The following is a 14301-nucleotide window of genomic DNA, read 5'->3' as shown; positions in this document are numbered from 1 at the left end:
ATTCCTGGAAGCAATCCAGCTTCCACACAAGGTTGCAGTGTGCAAGTGTGCGGCACACACCAAAGGCCACAGATAATGTCTCAGTGGGTAAGAAGAAAAAGTCGATAGAACAGATAGACATGCGGCGCAAGAATCATTAAAAACTTTTCTAGTGGACTGTTGTTACTTTGAGGTAAAAATAACCTCTGACCTACTACTTGACTAACAACATTCTGCAATAACGCAAGAGAAACTCTATTGGAAGATAAGCAACACAGAATAGTGAAGGACTTTACATCTGACCTGGAGGTAAACCCATCCTCCCTAAAGCCTTATATAGATATGCTGCAACACTGACCCATGAGTCACATCAGGGGGGATAGTCAGGCTAGTAGAACAAACTTACACCACCATAGAATAAAAAATGGAATAAAAAGTTTCAAAAAAAATTTGCACACTGCCTAATATGTGCAAGAAATAATCCAGGTAAGGTAATTATAAAGTTAAACCAGGCTCTTTCCCAAAATCTACATATCCTGTCGGTCACCCAGAACCAAGTTTTTCTATAGCTTTCTGTTGTTCATAGCTTGAGATGCTGTGCTGTGCTCTTCTAATATTAGTTACTCAACATCTTCTGACTTTCAAAACGGTTGGATTCTGAAGATGAGTTGCTGTGAGGTCACAAGGTCACACAATTCATCTTGCCAGGCTTTAATTTAACAAACTGTATGCGGACATTCATGGTTCTATGAGGAACTTCCAGCTGTGTTTATCATGCTCAAATGTTCCTGACGAAGAACATTCATTTTCTGACTAAGAACACATGCACTTTCACACCAGCAACTGCAAGAATTACTTAAAGATACATCTGTGGAAAGTTCTTCAATTGCATGTCCCAAGTTGAGGTCTGAGACAACACAATTGAGACAGTGACCAAGGGACCAATTGATAATGCTGATTGATATACGAAGCACACTTGCAAATGTTTAAGAAACACAGTCCCCATCTTTGGACCCTGAAGTCCACCAAGCTAATAGTGTGTCTGGAGCACTGGTTGAACCCAGATGGAGCAGTGTTTCCTTTCCAAATAAGATAGTAAGATTTTGTTATGTTCTGCTCATTTCACTCAGGAATATATGCGACTGGATATGCACAAGAAGGTCACTAAGACAACCAGAACCAATAGCGTCCTCTAGCTAACAACTGTCAGCCACAAAGGGATGGGCGGTGAGCCAATCATCAGTCTATTTTTGTTTGTTGGGTAAACTCTGAAATTCGATCAGAATGGTCTGATTGCACGTACGCATAAACACCACGTCACTGCACACGGGTGAACAGAGGGTCAATCACTGCTCTAATGAAGGAGGCTTGTTTGAATTTCCTGTCTCCTGATTGATAACAGCCCCAGTTATTATAGGGCCAAGATCGCATCCACACAAACCGAAACAAAAGCACTGCTACAAAGAGCCTCACATACGTCCATCCTTTAATTTTACTGAGTAGCAGAGGCGGAATTCACCAAACTATGACGTGCATTTATTGCAGTGGTACAACCTGGGTTTACTCTTCACGAGAGGTTTACTCTGAGAGGTTTACACTTCTCAGTTAGTCGATGACAGAGAAATATCTTGAAGGGGTGGTTTGGGGACAGAGGCTGCTTGAGAGTGTAGGTAACATTTAAAGTTACTCCGAGAGTCTAGAGAGATGTTTTGAAAGGGAGAGTAGTTTTCAAGGAGCTAAGAGCTACTCTGACGTGTTAGCTCCAGGGTTTATTATTATTTTTTATTTTTTTTGGTGGGGTTTAAAGTTACAAGGATTTTTGGAAGGAATGGTTTGAAGCTTAGGGCTAGTTTCTAGGATGGTGTAGCTGTCATTTTAAAGCAACTCATTTGGGAATTATGAATTGTTAAGGTCATGTGTGGGAGAAAAAGCTTAAGGCTAACTTAAGTGGGTTTAGGGTTATTTAAAGAGGATTTCTGACAGAAATGAAGCTGTGATGCAGGACGAGGTCAGAGGGCGAAGGCTAATGCAAAGCTTTGTGTTTTTAAAGTGTTCAAGGGCAGGTTTGAGGACTGTTAGGAGACAGAAATTATGTTTACTGTGTTCGGATGTGATGATTTTAAACCTAAAGCACTCACACTTCCAATATTCATGCTTGGGCTCTAAACACTTCCTAGGTTTAGCGCTAGAACCATCTCTAGCCATGCAGGAAAGGTGTTGGTGAACTAGTAATGGGCAATATGACCCATAAGCAGCGATCTCCAGCTCATTTTTCTCTTGTATTTTGTTGCACAAACGAGTTAATGCTATCTCGTGCAATTTGTTTTGTTTTCTCCACATCATTCATCAACAAAAGCTCAAATTCTTGAGTTACCATCAAAATATTACCCAGTTCCCAGACTGATTCACTCAAGTAACGCGTTCTAAATCCATCAAAAAAACTTAACCTTCTCATCACTCTAAGAGGGAAGTAATGGGGAGAGGCTGGAAACATTCTTTTCAGCAGCCTGACATTCATCTCTCATCACTTTGACTCCCTGTTAGATCAGGTAATTGTTTCATGCAGGGCTCCTCACTGTCACCCAGTAATTAAAGGCAGGCGGCACACAGCCTCGTCATGACGACATAACAAACCTTTGTTGGCACCATGTTTTTTGTTGTTTTTTTTCCTCACCCTCTCTGAGAGGCTGCCACACTTTTGTCTGGTGGTGTCGTTAGATTTGTCAGCGGCGGTGTCCGTTTGCGTTGTGAGGACAAGACTTGACGCCAAACTCCATTCATCTGTCTGCCAAATTTGACGGGACGTTTATCCGATCGTAATGTGCAGGGGTGACACTTAACTGAGTGTTAACAGTTACCACACAGTTAGTGGTCTTCGGTGAGTGTAATGGGACATTTTCAAGGTTTTGACTGAGCAGGAGCTGACTTCAGTATTACCAGATTTGACTGACAGTATCCCTAAAATACAAGGTGAAGTAAACGGAATAGAGCGACTCTCTGTTTTCAACAAATATCTGTTTTTCTGGGAACATGATAGGTAGGTTGTTCCAAGCGTCTTTGGAAACTTGCCACAGTTTTTATGTGGATTTCGGATGTCTCAGTGTCTTCGTCTCCTTCTGTACTTGCGGCCCTCGGAGATTTACAGTAAGACACAGAAAGAAAAGAATCCATATAGGCATGGTGCGCACACAACCGCACACAGCTTATTGACTCTGTGATGATGATGATAATGATGATGGGACTTCCAGACCTGGACATTAGAGCTGGCTCGCTTCTCAGCTGTGACGCACTGCCACCTGAGATTTATAACAGCTTGACGTCAGGATCTCTCGCACACTTCCCGTTAAGAAAGGCGAGCCTGCAGCAGTGCGAGGGCGTTTTTTGATTTTTGCACTGCTGTCCTAAAGATGTGAAGCCCAGTTGACTCTGATTTACCTGCTTCTCTCTCTGAGCTGTGTTTTGTTTCTCGAATGAGCCCTAGCCTGTGGGTTGTTATGGTACTAGCATAATGCGAAACATCTGGACATATTATGAATACTTCCACGGGTACTCTCACTGGAAACTCTGCTGTCTGGTGGACATCAAACCCTGCACATATCCTCCCTGCTGTGAAGCATGGTGGCAGCAGCATCATGCTTTGGGGATGCTTCTTGGCAGGCGATGCTGGAGGGCTTGTAAATGAATGCAGCAAAATACTGGGAAATCCCAGTGTCATTTTGAGAACAATCCGATTCACTCTGCAAGAGATCCAGAAGTGCTGCTCATGCCTGGTCCTGACTGAGCAAAAGGGCGCATCTACTAAATACCAGAACGATCTGGAGGGGGGAAACATCCAAGGTGGTGAATGCATTTATGCATTCTTTCAGTTCTTATAAAAAAGTAAATATAGAACCTTTATTTGTCCCACAATGAGGAAATTAAAGTAAAAGTTAAACTGAGCTAGCCAGGAGTCGAACCTAGAATCTTCTGATCCGTAGTCAGACATGTTATCCATTGCACCACTAGCCCTTAGGCATCACCATTTAAATGCCACATTTTCCCAGTTTTAAAATTAAGTCTGCCTGCTCCAGACAGCAAAACCTACATATCTATATGTACAGAGTGTATTAGTATAATTGAGAGGTGCTGAACATTTGTTATCACCACTCTTTGATGTCATTGGATCATATGGAAAACAGGCACAAGCGGGGATTGTTCTTGCTACTGGATGTGTTGGGAAGGCAACGCGGCGTGTTTGATGGTCGTGTTGATACACTGCAGCTTGTTGCAACACAGCCAGCTGTAGGTCTGGGATCCAGAGGAATTTCTGCAGTCCTCACCCACATTCCAGCGTGATGGCTTTGAAAAGAGAATGTGCAGCATTCAGCGAGTTTGGACACTTTCCCTAAAGACTTTTTCCCTAAAATACTAAACGCTACCCTGTGATTAATCGCATTTCAGTCTGCATAGTCTTTTCATTGGGGATGCCCCCAATCTCGTACAATCTTTTAACAGATCAAACCCGGTCCTGATCTATTTTTAAATAAGAAAAACGTCATTCCCTCAAGATTCACAAAGGTTTGTCTTTTCTTCTTTGCATTCTTTGAGATCACCTACGCACTGTGCAACCGTATCAACTCCAATAAATAGAGCGATGAAAGCTAATCAAAGCAAGGAGAAGTCATTAAAGTCTATGAATAATAAGCCTGGAAACCAGCCAGAAGATTCCTCGTTCACGAGATTTTTGTTGGGGGATTTTGCCATGTCTCTGTTGAGACCTGATTATGCGTCATCGAAGATCTGCTAGAATGATCAAACTGCTTGGGCAACAACAACATAGTCATTGAGGTAATTGTTTTGTTCACAAAGAAATGGCTGTTGTCAGTAAAGCAATGATACGGTTATTAAGGCTTTTGTCACTAATAGTATTTGTCACATAATTTGTTGCTCTGATTGGTTGTAGGACTATGCAGTTTGCATGCAGAGACACCGCCAACCAGTCTAAAGTCTCATAATGACTGAACCTGGCTGCACCAAGCTAACAAATAATGTGTAAGATTAATTTGCAGGAGCTAATCACAGAGCACATCACCAAAAGTGTCCATTTACATTTGCAACAACCAAACCGGAAAAATAAGACAGTGGACTAAAGTATGAAGAGTAAATTCTCACTTCTGATGACATCCTTTCAAATCACATGACCAACGCTGTGAGGAAGCAGAGCTGTCAGCATTGACTGCTGATGGAAAACATTCTTCGTTCCACTCCATTTAAAAGGACACATAGTTTAGAGCCTTTTCTCTCTCTTGGCTCCCACTCTGATGGCCTTTGCACCCTGCAAGCAAGTTCAGTGGTTACAAAACAAAACAAAACAAAAGTACAACTCCTGAATCCAAACCAGGCAGCTAGCAAGTAAATGACAAGCTTTGTACCTTTCAGGAGCCAGTCACACTTCTGCCCTTGTTTTCTCGTGGTTGAAAGAAGCTTTGGTTGCCAGGGTGGGTTAACCCCTTGACCTCCTGGCGGGGGTAAGGAGCAATCTGAGAGCACGCTCAGAGGGAATGAGTTACAGTCAGTAAGTAGAGGTAGAAATCAGTGGGGGTTGCCGGATCTGGGAGCATGTGTCAAAGTTTCTTGCGCTTTGAGCAATCATTCCGACACTTCATAAGCTACTAAAGAATCCTGGCGTGCAACTGTTTGTGACTGCTAAAGGACGCACACACGCTCTCATGAACGTACACACAATCGAATCCAGAACAGCTCTCCCTGACAAATCCCTCTCCACCCTGATTTGGTAGACAGAGAAATATGTGAGGGTGAGCTGGGAATAAGTCTTAGTGCGTGCTGAGAGGTGCTCAGGTTGGCTGCTGTTTTGACAGGCGTGCCTTGAATACCGGCCTTTTTTTTTGTTGTTTTTTTGTTTCAGGGAAAGGTGGAAACACAGAATCAAAACAGGCTGGCTACATGTACAGTTGTGTTTTTTTATCTCTGGTTGTCTTCCGGTTGGGTTGCAGTCAGTTGGACTTGATGTGTTGATAGTCCTTTTGTGATATAATCATGAAGATTGGTGTTGCTTGCCAATAGTTTTTTTTACTGCGTCCAAAATTCTGTGACTGACTATTATTATTTGTTGTTACCACCAACAGCTGCATGTGTTGCCACATAAACCAGGGCTGAAAATTACTGTCTTTTAAGTTTCCATAGTCTGTCCTAGTCATAGTCATAGTCATCGTCATCAAAGACTGGTTATTGTCTGATAATTATGAGCACGTCTCAGATGAAGTCACAAGTCCAAGAGGGCACGCTTGGCCCAATGTGCACTTGGCCTCGAGGAGACATATAGTGTCACTGGACCCTGTTTTTGTCACCCACTGTTGACAGGGGTGTAACTGACGTGCACAGTCACTCTTAATCATTTAGTCTGTACTGGTAGTAGTGTTTGACAGAGTTTTGTGCGACCGGTCTTCTGTGGCTTCCCAGCATCCCCTGACAGCACTACAGTCCATGCCAGAAACTCTCCACAGTGCAGGGACAAGGCTCGCCTTGTCCCCAAACCAAACCATGTGTCTTAATTGAATAACTGAAATGGGGGATGGGTTCAGGAAGTGTTATTTATTCCCTAAGTCAGACGTCTGCCGTGTGACTCTGTTTGTCGCTGGAGTGGACAGTCGAGGCAGATTCGGCTTGCTGTTAATTGAAGTAGTTGTTTGTTGTTTTTATATCCAGGTATTAGCGTAGAAACCGTTATGTATTGTGGTAGAAACCAAATAATCTCAGACCCTCCTGAGGCTCTTTGCTGTGGATAGTTGCTTAACCTTCAATACCATGAGTCTGGCACTGTTGCTGGACAAGGTCTCCCAGCAAAGTGGACCCGACTCCACCTACAAGTGTATCACACGCTTCCATTTGCACCGATCAGGCATAACATTATGACGACTTACAAGTAAGAAGTGCACACTGACCATCTTGTGACAATTCAGTGTTCTGCTGGAAAAATTTTGACCTGGCATTCATTCGTGTGGAAGTTACTTAGACATGTACCACCCACCTAGACCAGACCAGGCACCCCCCACCCCATAGTAACTGCCACATAGACCGACCATGTGCTGGAGAAAAGCACTGAGTTCACCCCAACAGACGTCACGAATTTGCTCTGTGCCAAAGCACTGATGAAGTTCCTGGGGACAGCTGAGCCTGTGTCTGGATGAGAAAGCCGAGCCTGTGTTTCACTTTCCAGATATCTGTCCAGTTGACCGCTCAGTTTGTGACGTCCTCCCACGCTGTCGAGCGCCTCTGGTGTCTGCCGGTCTATCCTGATTATTTCAGAAGTAACACCTTCATGCTGTCTGGCTGTCCACCTCAGGCTTCATCCAAGGCCAATCATGGAATATAAACCCATTTTACTCTCATAATAAACCACCCAAATTTATCCTCAGTGGTAGATCCTACCATGATGACACATTGCAATTTGTGGGATATGAAATGTAGTCCACAACCTAACGGTTCAACATGGAAACATATCTCTGAAACAAATGCATGTGTCTAACTGTAACTGTGTCTCTTTGTGTGTGTGTTCTCAGTGTTTTGTCTGAATACCATGACAGGATGATGGCTGACCGGGGCATGGCAGTGTCCAAGTTATTACAGTTTCTCAGTCCTCTATTAGATTTAATAGCTGTCGGGGGGCCAAACACTGATGTCACTGTTGACTTTTAAACGGCCATGCCAAGTTAACATCCATCCAGTCTGAGAATTAGAGAACAGAAAAATATTCTCGAGCGAAGACGATACCAAGTTTTTTCTCTGCAACCCTTCACTCCTTTCATTGCTCATCATTTCAGCGCACACACATGCTCACCACACGTTCCCACTCCATCATCATATCTAACCCCGATAAGACTTGCACAGCTCGAGCAGAAATCCTCCCACTGGATTTCTCCGCCGCAATTAACAGACTTTCAGGTCGTCTGGCCTGCACGGTGCGCCACAGTGGACTGAGCTGTGAAGAAAACTGCCTTCCCCTACCCAATAAAAACACAACCAAAGCCGTGCTGGTCTGTGGTGTTTTGCGCTCACAAGTGTTTGTCTGGCCTGGTTAGTTTCAGCGAATGTTAAGATAAAATCCGAGTTGGGTTTTTGGGGTTCACATTAGTCTGTCATTTGTTTTGACAGGCATGTCCAAAGCAATTGTCTCAAACTGCTGTCTTTGTGTGTGTGTGTGGCCATTTTCTGTCTTTGTTGCCTGAAGGTGATTGGTAGCCAAACTGTGGGTGAGGATGAATCTAAAACTACATAACTCTTGTCAACACAACTTAAACATACCCAAAGCTTAAAGCTGCAGCATCTTTGACTAACTTCCATATCAACAATGGGTCAAATATGTTTGCTTGTAGTCACTCTGTCGTCATTTGATGCTGTAGCTACTGCGATAGCCCAGACCCTAACGCCACTAGTTGATGTGCACTTAGCCAAAAATGCACTTAGCCACGGTGACGCATAGTGTTTCAAAAATCCAAACAGTGGTGATTCAGTGAGTTTCACACGCCTCTAGAGCTGGGCGTATTGATCTAGATATTGATAGTATCGATACCATGGCTAGTATCGGTATTGTAGCCATACTAGCGTGACAAGGCCGATACCTCTGTTACAGTTTCTCTTCTGTACATCCAGCAAATTACTCCTCACAGAGTTCATGTGCGGCAGGAGCTTCTCCGGTATCGGCGATACTAGCCCTGTAGTTACTTGGTATTGGATCGATACCAAAATTCCCAGTATCGCACACCCCTAGTTGTCATTGGTGAAAGTGGAGTAGGAAATGGAAAGTGAAGCAGGAAGTGGAACAAATAATAAGCCATACTGGCAAAAAAGACATGGTGCCAACTTATTACTCTTCAGACAAAAGGAAATAGATTCTTCTTCTTAAGCTCTTTCCCACTACCTTTCCACTAGCAATCTCACTAGATACAAACAGTGTAACGTGGTGATAAGTTTGGTGTTTGCCTCCCCATTGGCCAAAAATATACATAAAATTGCATAAAAAGCTTTGACCTTCCATATGACATGATCTGCACTCTGTGTAGCTTACAAACTGGACTGGTTGCAAAGAAATATGAAGTAATGTCCAGTTTAGGACCTTAGGACTCTGGTCACAGCAGAGAAGGACATAAAAATAAGTCTTTGGAACCGTGTGAAATGGTTGCATTAAAAGATCCCCATCGTAGACATTTGTAAAAGCCACAATTCTCATGATCACATGGGACCGCTTTACTAGTAGTCACAATTATGTCACACGCGGTTTCTATAGCGCAAACTAAAACTAAACATATCCAAAAAACTGACACTTGAACATTCATCAACATTATATTAACTACCTAAAATAACAGACACCATCCTTGGAATAAATATTTGACACGTATTTTAGTGTTTTCAAGTCCTGCCCACAGGAGGGGGTGGAGCTTATGACCTATACTGCAGTCAGTCACCAGAGGGAGCTCTACTTGCTTTGGCTTCACTTTTTTTTCATGCAGAACCATGGCAGTTTTTCCAAAATCTCTTCCTCAGATAGACGTCATTCGGATTCAGTGCTATGAATCATTTTATTGGGGGGGAATCAAAAACATCTCCTTCCTCTGTAGGGCTTTTACACGAGGGTGATGCATTGCAACATTAAATAAACCTCACAGTTCAGAGCCTTCTTACTCTGCGGTATGCACAGAAACCACATGATTAATGAATTACAATAGCTAAACAAAATGTCACAAACTAAATCGTATACTCTGTAATGGGCACCACACACACATCATCCCCTGCAGGGAAAGGTCAGTTGCAGATCCGTTATGGTGATTATCCTTTAGGGAGATACATTTGAACAGCCGCTGCTATTCTGCGGCTGGCTGTCCCTGAGCCGGTCGAATTGAAAGGTGAGCCAGGACATTATTCTTTCTCTCCACGCCGCTACCTCCCCCGGTCTCATGTTGCTCGCTGAAAAAGTGCAGCCCAGAAGAAAAAGAAAGAAAAACAGAGCGCCGGGTAGCCTCATTCTGCCCTCCCCTCTCTCCCTCCCTCCCCGCCCCTTCCTCCTGCCCTGGTGGCAGATGGGATATTGAACTCAGACTGGCTCGCGCTTGCCCCCGGGGACGGGAAGGCTGCGGGGGATCAGCAGCTTATGGTAATGGGGTGTAATTAGGGAAGGAGGCCTCTCTTGCGCTTTAAATGTTGTTTTCTTCCTGTAATGTGCGTGGCCCAAGCGCCACAAAAGTGGAACTAAAGCTGCTTCATCTTGCTTTACAAAAGCAGGATGCATTTAGAATCTGCAAGTCACCAAGAGCAGGGAAAGGGAAGTCACAGGCCAAGGCCTTAGGTACAACATCCCAGTCCAGGAAGGTCAGATGACCAATGGTGTTTATTATATATGGCAGGAAGCTGTTGGTCCTGGTGTGACTGAACTAGCAACTAAAAGTCACTGTAATCAACACCACTGGTTTTAAACAGGCACAACTTTTGGGAGTTATCTGAAGAAGGCAACTTCAAGTCACCCTTGCCACAAGTAAGACGACTCCTGCAGCCTCAAGATTGAGTTAGCCGGTCCTTAAAGTGCATCCGAAGAAAGACGCCCATAAACATCGGAGACAGAGAGAGGGCAGGAGTCAAAGAGGGTGACAATGCTGTGTTCGAGCACACTTGAAAAGTTTCACTTTCAAGCTTCATCCATTGTATAACCCCTGAAATGGGTTCATTTGGAAATTATACCAACCCGGGTTTCAGTTTTTTGGTTTCATTTTTTTTTTCTTTTTCTCTGTAATTGCATTTTAGCGTGGATGAGCCGGAATGGAGACTTTTTGGAAAAACTGACTACAGGCATGTGTCCTTCTATGATTCGTCACGCCCCTGTACAGTAACACGAGCGTCCTCCGGGAGAAAACAGAGACGTCGGCTTTGACGCGGGAGTTATCAGTCCAGCGTGGACGACAAGAGACGGGCAGTTGTGCAGCTAAATCTGAAAAAAAAAAACGACTAAAATTATAATATTAGACACTATTGGAGTGATTTATGTTAAGTGGTGTTTGCATGGCACACTTTCTCACTATTTTACAAGACTTATTAGCCGGTCATCACCTGTAACAAAGTGATTTTTATTTCTTTTCCAGAGCTGAAAAAAAGAGAAAATGCAAAACTACTTTTTATTTAAACTCCTTTCATGATTATATTTAAACATTATTTTATCACTGTAAATGACGGCACAACATTTGAAAAATCCCTTTCATGCCATCCAAAAATAAATGTCAAAACCGATAAATCATCGACAGTCAGTGCAGGGAGTGGCCTCATGTGCGACGGTCTTTGAAAGCAACAGAACCATCCATGCAGGCAGTTTACGGGAGAGGGAGAAAGAAAGGGGGGGGGGAGTGGGACCGAGAGACGCTGCCTCTGAGAAGCAGAGGGGAGGAGGAAAGAAGAAGAAAAAAAGAGAAGGACTGAGAGAGGGAGGAGAAAGATATCCAGAGAAAAAGTTTGAAAGGAAAAGAGAGACGTTCCAGTGGCCGGCTCCCGGTTGTTGGAAAGGAGCGAGAGCAGAGGCAAAAGAGAGAGGAGGCAGGAGACGACTTCTGAAAGCCTGTGATTGTGGATTTCTTCTTTTTTTGTGTGTGTGGGCACGCTCCTGCTCCCTGTGTGCGTCGTAGGGCGGATTAGATGAGTTTGACTTCACGATGAGGAGCGACCCCGTACTGTTCACTTCCAGCAGGGGTGAGTGGTTCAACCTGAAATCCCCGTACCTTCCTTCATTTACTGTTCCAGACTTATTAGAGACGTTATCAGTGTATTTGTCTCAAACATATTAATTCCCCTAAGAGCCTCCAGTATGTAGAGTTTGCAGGGTTTCTAGTGTATGATATGCTTAGTCAGTGGTAGATAACGGTCTAGTTTGACGTCCCTGTGCTCACTGAGCCATGTTTCTGTTTTCTTACATGCAGCACACAGGTGTCAAACATACGGCTTGCGGGCCAAAAGCGGGCCCACCAGAGTCTACTTGGGCCCGTGACATGAATTTGCAAAAAACAATTAAATAGAAGACAGCAACTTTTCAGTGAACATAACTGCCACCCCTAGTTTACCCACTGTTTAGTCAGAGAAGTGGACGGAACGCAACGCTGATACCGAGGACTAAACAGCAGACAGCAGTGCGCCCAGACTGCACTTATTAAACCTAAACATTCACCTAATCAACATTCTTTGCACTAACATTTGTCGTTACTTCTGGGTTATTCCGTTGTTATCGTACTGTATGTGGCACCCAACTAAAAGGGGCTGGACCCCACCACCACTGATGTAATATCATATCACGCTATGAAATTGCTAGAACTGTAGCATGTATCAGCGACATCGTACCTTCGCTTTCACAGCATCAGCTCCAAGCATGCGACCTTTCGAACAAAACAAAAAAAAGAGACAGAAATGGAGAGTGTTTGCAAAAGGTATGCCGTCGCTTCTCTCACAGACTTAGAGGGAAAGGGGGGAGCCAGTGGGGAGAGACTGCGGAGAGACACTTGGCTCCTGAGAGTGTCATTAGGGTTGTGGTGGGTTGTCAAGTGTCTACGTAGAATGAACTTCTCGCCAATGTCCATCCGATCATCTGGGGATTCGATGCGGCTTCTCTCTCCCTGCTGCAACAATGCACGGCTTTCAAATAAGCAAGCCCAAACCCCTGGTGGTGCTGCTTTTGTCTTCTTTTCGGGAGTTTGACCTCAGGGGCTAAATTTCTTCGGGAAAGCTACGCTCACTGGTCAAAACATTAGGTACAACAGTAAAAATGGATGCATTCGGATATAACAGTCCTGCACCAGACACTGTCTAAGTTCACATTGTGTCAGAAAGGTGGTAATTCATTCAACTGCACTGTTGAACTGCATTGAAGCGTTTCCGTTATTTAGCCTAGCTATGCGTCAGCACCACACGATCCAGTTCTATAGTATGGCAATATGAAAACACAGTGGAATGCAGCTTTTTTATTCATTCTCTTTTACTTGTTTAGCTAAGTCTTTATTTACTTAAGTGTGCACAGATCCCAAAGAGAAAAAAACATTTCATGCTGTCTGCAGTATAGCTGTTTGTATGTCTAAATGACGATAAAACTTCAATTGATTTGATTTTATCAATATATAATTTAATGTTTCTGATCTTAGTTTAAAAACTGGCCTGTTAGCTTCTATTATTTACTGCTGTCGCTGATCTGTTGAGTATAAACACAGAGATCCTGCCTTTGTCCTCATCTGCCCGGGATTCCAAACCAACAAACTATCCAGACTTGCTAATCCATCATCAGTGCAAAGGCTAAATCTACCTCGCTGAGTATTACTCGCTTAACTTTTGTTCCCCAATCACACCCTGTCAAAAGTAGTAAGGTTGTAGTCCGCCCATGTCAACAGCTCTGGTAATTAACGTTATTAAAAGCTTCTCATCCACTTGGCTCCGGAGAGCTGCCAGTGCCAAGTCTGTTACTACACCGTTCAGGTCAGCTTCAGGGCAACTCCTCACTGCAGCCGGAGGTTTCCCAACGTGATCCGGGGAAAGACAACTCACAATGCTCCATATCTCTAATGTCTCCTGCTCGCGTCCGTGAATGGAGTCCTATAATAACAGGACCGATCCGAGCAGCTGCAGGATATCGGGTGGCCCCGCCGTGCTTCTCTGCCCGGGACTTTTGACGAGGTTCTTACAGACACCCATTGTGTAGCGAGGTTGTAATCGCATCTCGGTAGCACACGAGCACGCAGTAAGTGATGTTTTGGTTTTAGGATTTGGTTTAACCAGTGTGGATCTAAGAAAACCAATGTTCCGGTATGTAATAGATGGAGAAACGCAGCTAGGTCACCTAGTTTAGACTCACTGCACATTGCTGCAGAGGTTAACATAACCTTTATCGTGCCCCATGTTCTATAATAGCCCCTAAGTGGTTGTGAATTTAAAGTTTACACTCTAGACAAAGCTCTAAGAGAAGCTTTTATGGGGCTCGTGGCAGTTTCACTTCACAGCGTCAGCATAGATTAAGAGTATAATCCAACAGTGTCATCTGGATGCTGGAGGCTGGGTGATGTAGTGGTTTCTTGTTGATCTCCACCAACAAGATGGTTTGCAGTGAGAATTTGACACTAAAACCTAATGTTGAACTATTTTCTTGTTGTAAATTAAATATTTTACCAGTATAAATGTACTGCACACCGATCTGCTTTCTTTTCCTTGTCAACTCAAACGTCTGGGGGGATTTGGGGGAAACACAACAAGCCGTGTTGGCAAAATCAACAATCCCTTTCAGCAAGTCCTTGCTCCCCAGAGCTCCCCCACTTA

At 43.9% G+C, this 14301-nt stretch overlaps 1 protein-coding gene and 1 non-coding gene across 10 annotated transcripts in view; one reads left to right on the top strand and one right to left on the bottom strand.

Annotated features, from left to right (window-relative positions):
• afap1 (actin filament associated protein 1) overlaps positions 1-14301 on the top strand; it is an 89142-nt gene that overhangs the window by 26533 nt on the left and 48308 nt on the right. For 3 of the 9 annotated variants that reach the window (XM_047593973.1, XM_047593963.1, XM_047593952.1), the window contains exon 1: positions 11393-11703. The exons of 2 other annotated variants lie outside the window; for them this stretch is intronic. In XM_047593973.1, the coding sequence (XP_047449929.1) occupies positions 11667-11703 (37 nt within the window). In that variant the 5' untranslated portion in view covers positions 11393-11666. Of the gene's footprint in view, positions 1-11388; positions 11704-14301 lie in introns of those variants that run through there. 4 more of the 9 variants (XM_047593935.1, XM_047593900.1, XM_047593908.1 and 1 more) reach the window with 3 other exon arrangements.
• On the bottom strand, positions 3915-3987 carry trnar-acg. The gene has a single exon. It is a non-coding gene; the product is annotated as a tRNA-Arg (tRNA).

This window comes from Mugil cephalus, chromosome 1 (genome assembly GCF_022458985.1).
Source record: "Mugil cephalus isolate CIBA_MC_2020 chromosome 1, CIBA_Mcephalus_1.1, whole genome shotgun sequence".
NCBI classification, from domain to species: Eukaryota; Metazoa; Chordata; class Actinopteri; order Mugiliformes; family Mugilidae; genus Mugil; species Mugil cephalus.
The sequence above is the reverse complement of the archived record's forward strand: the minus strand, read 5'-3'. Positions and strand labels throughout refer to the sequence as shown.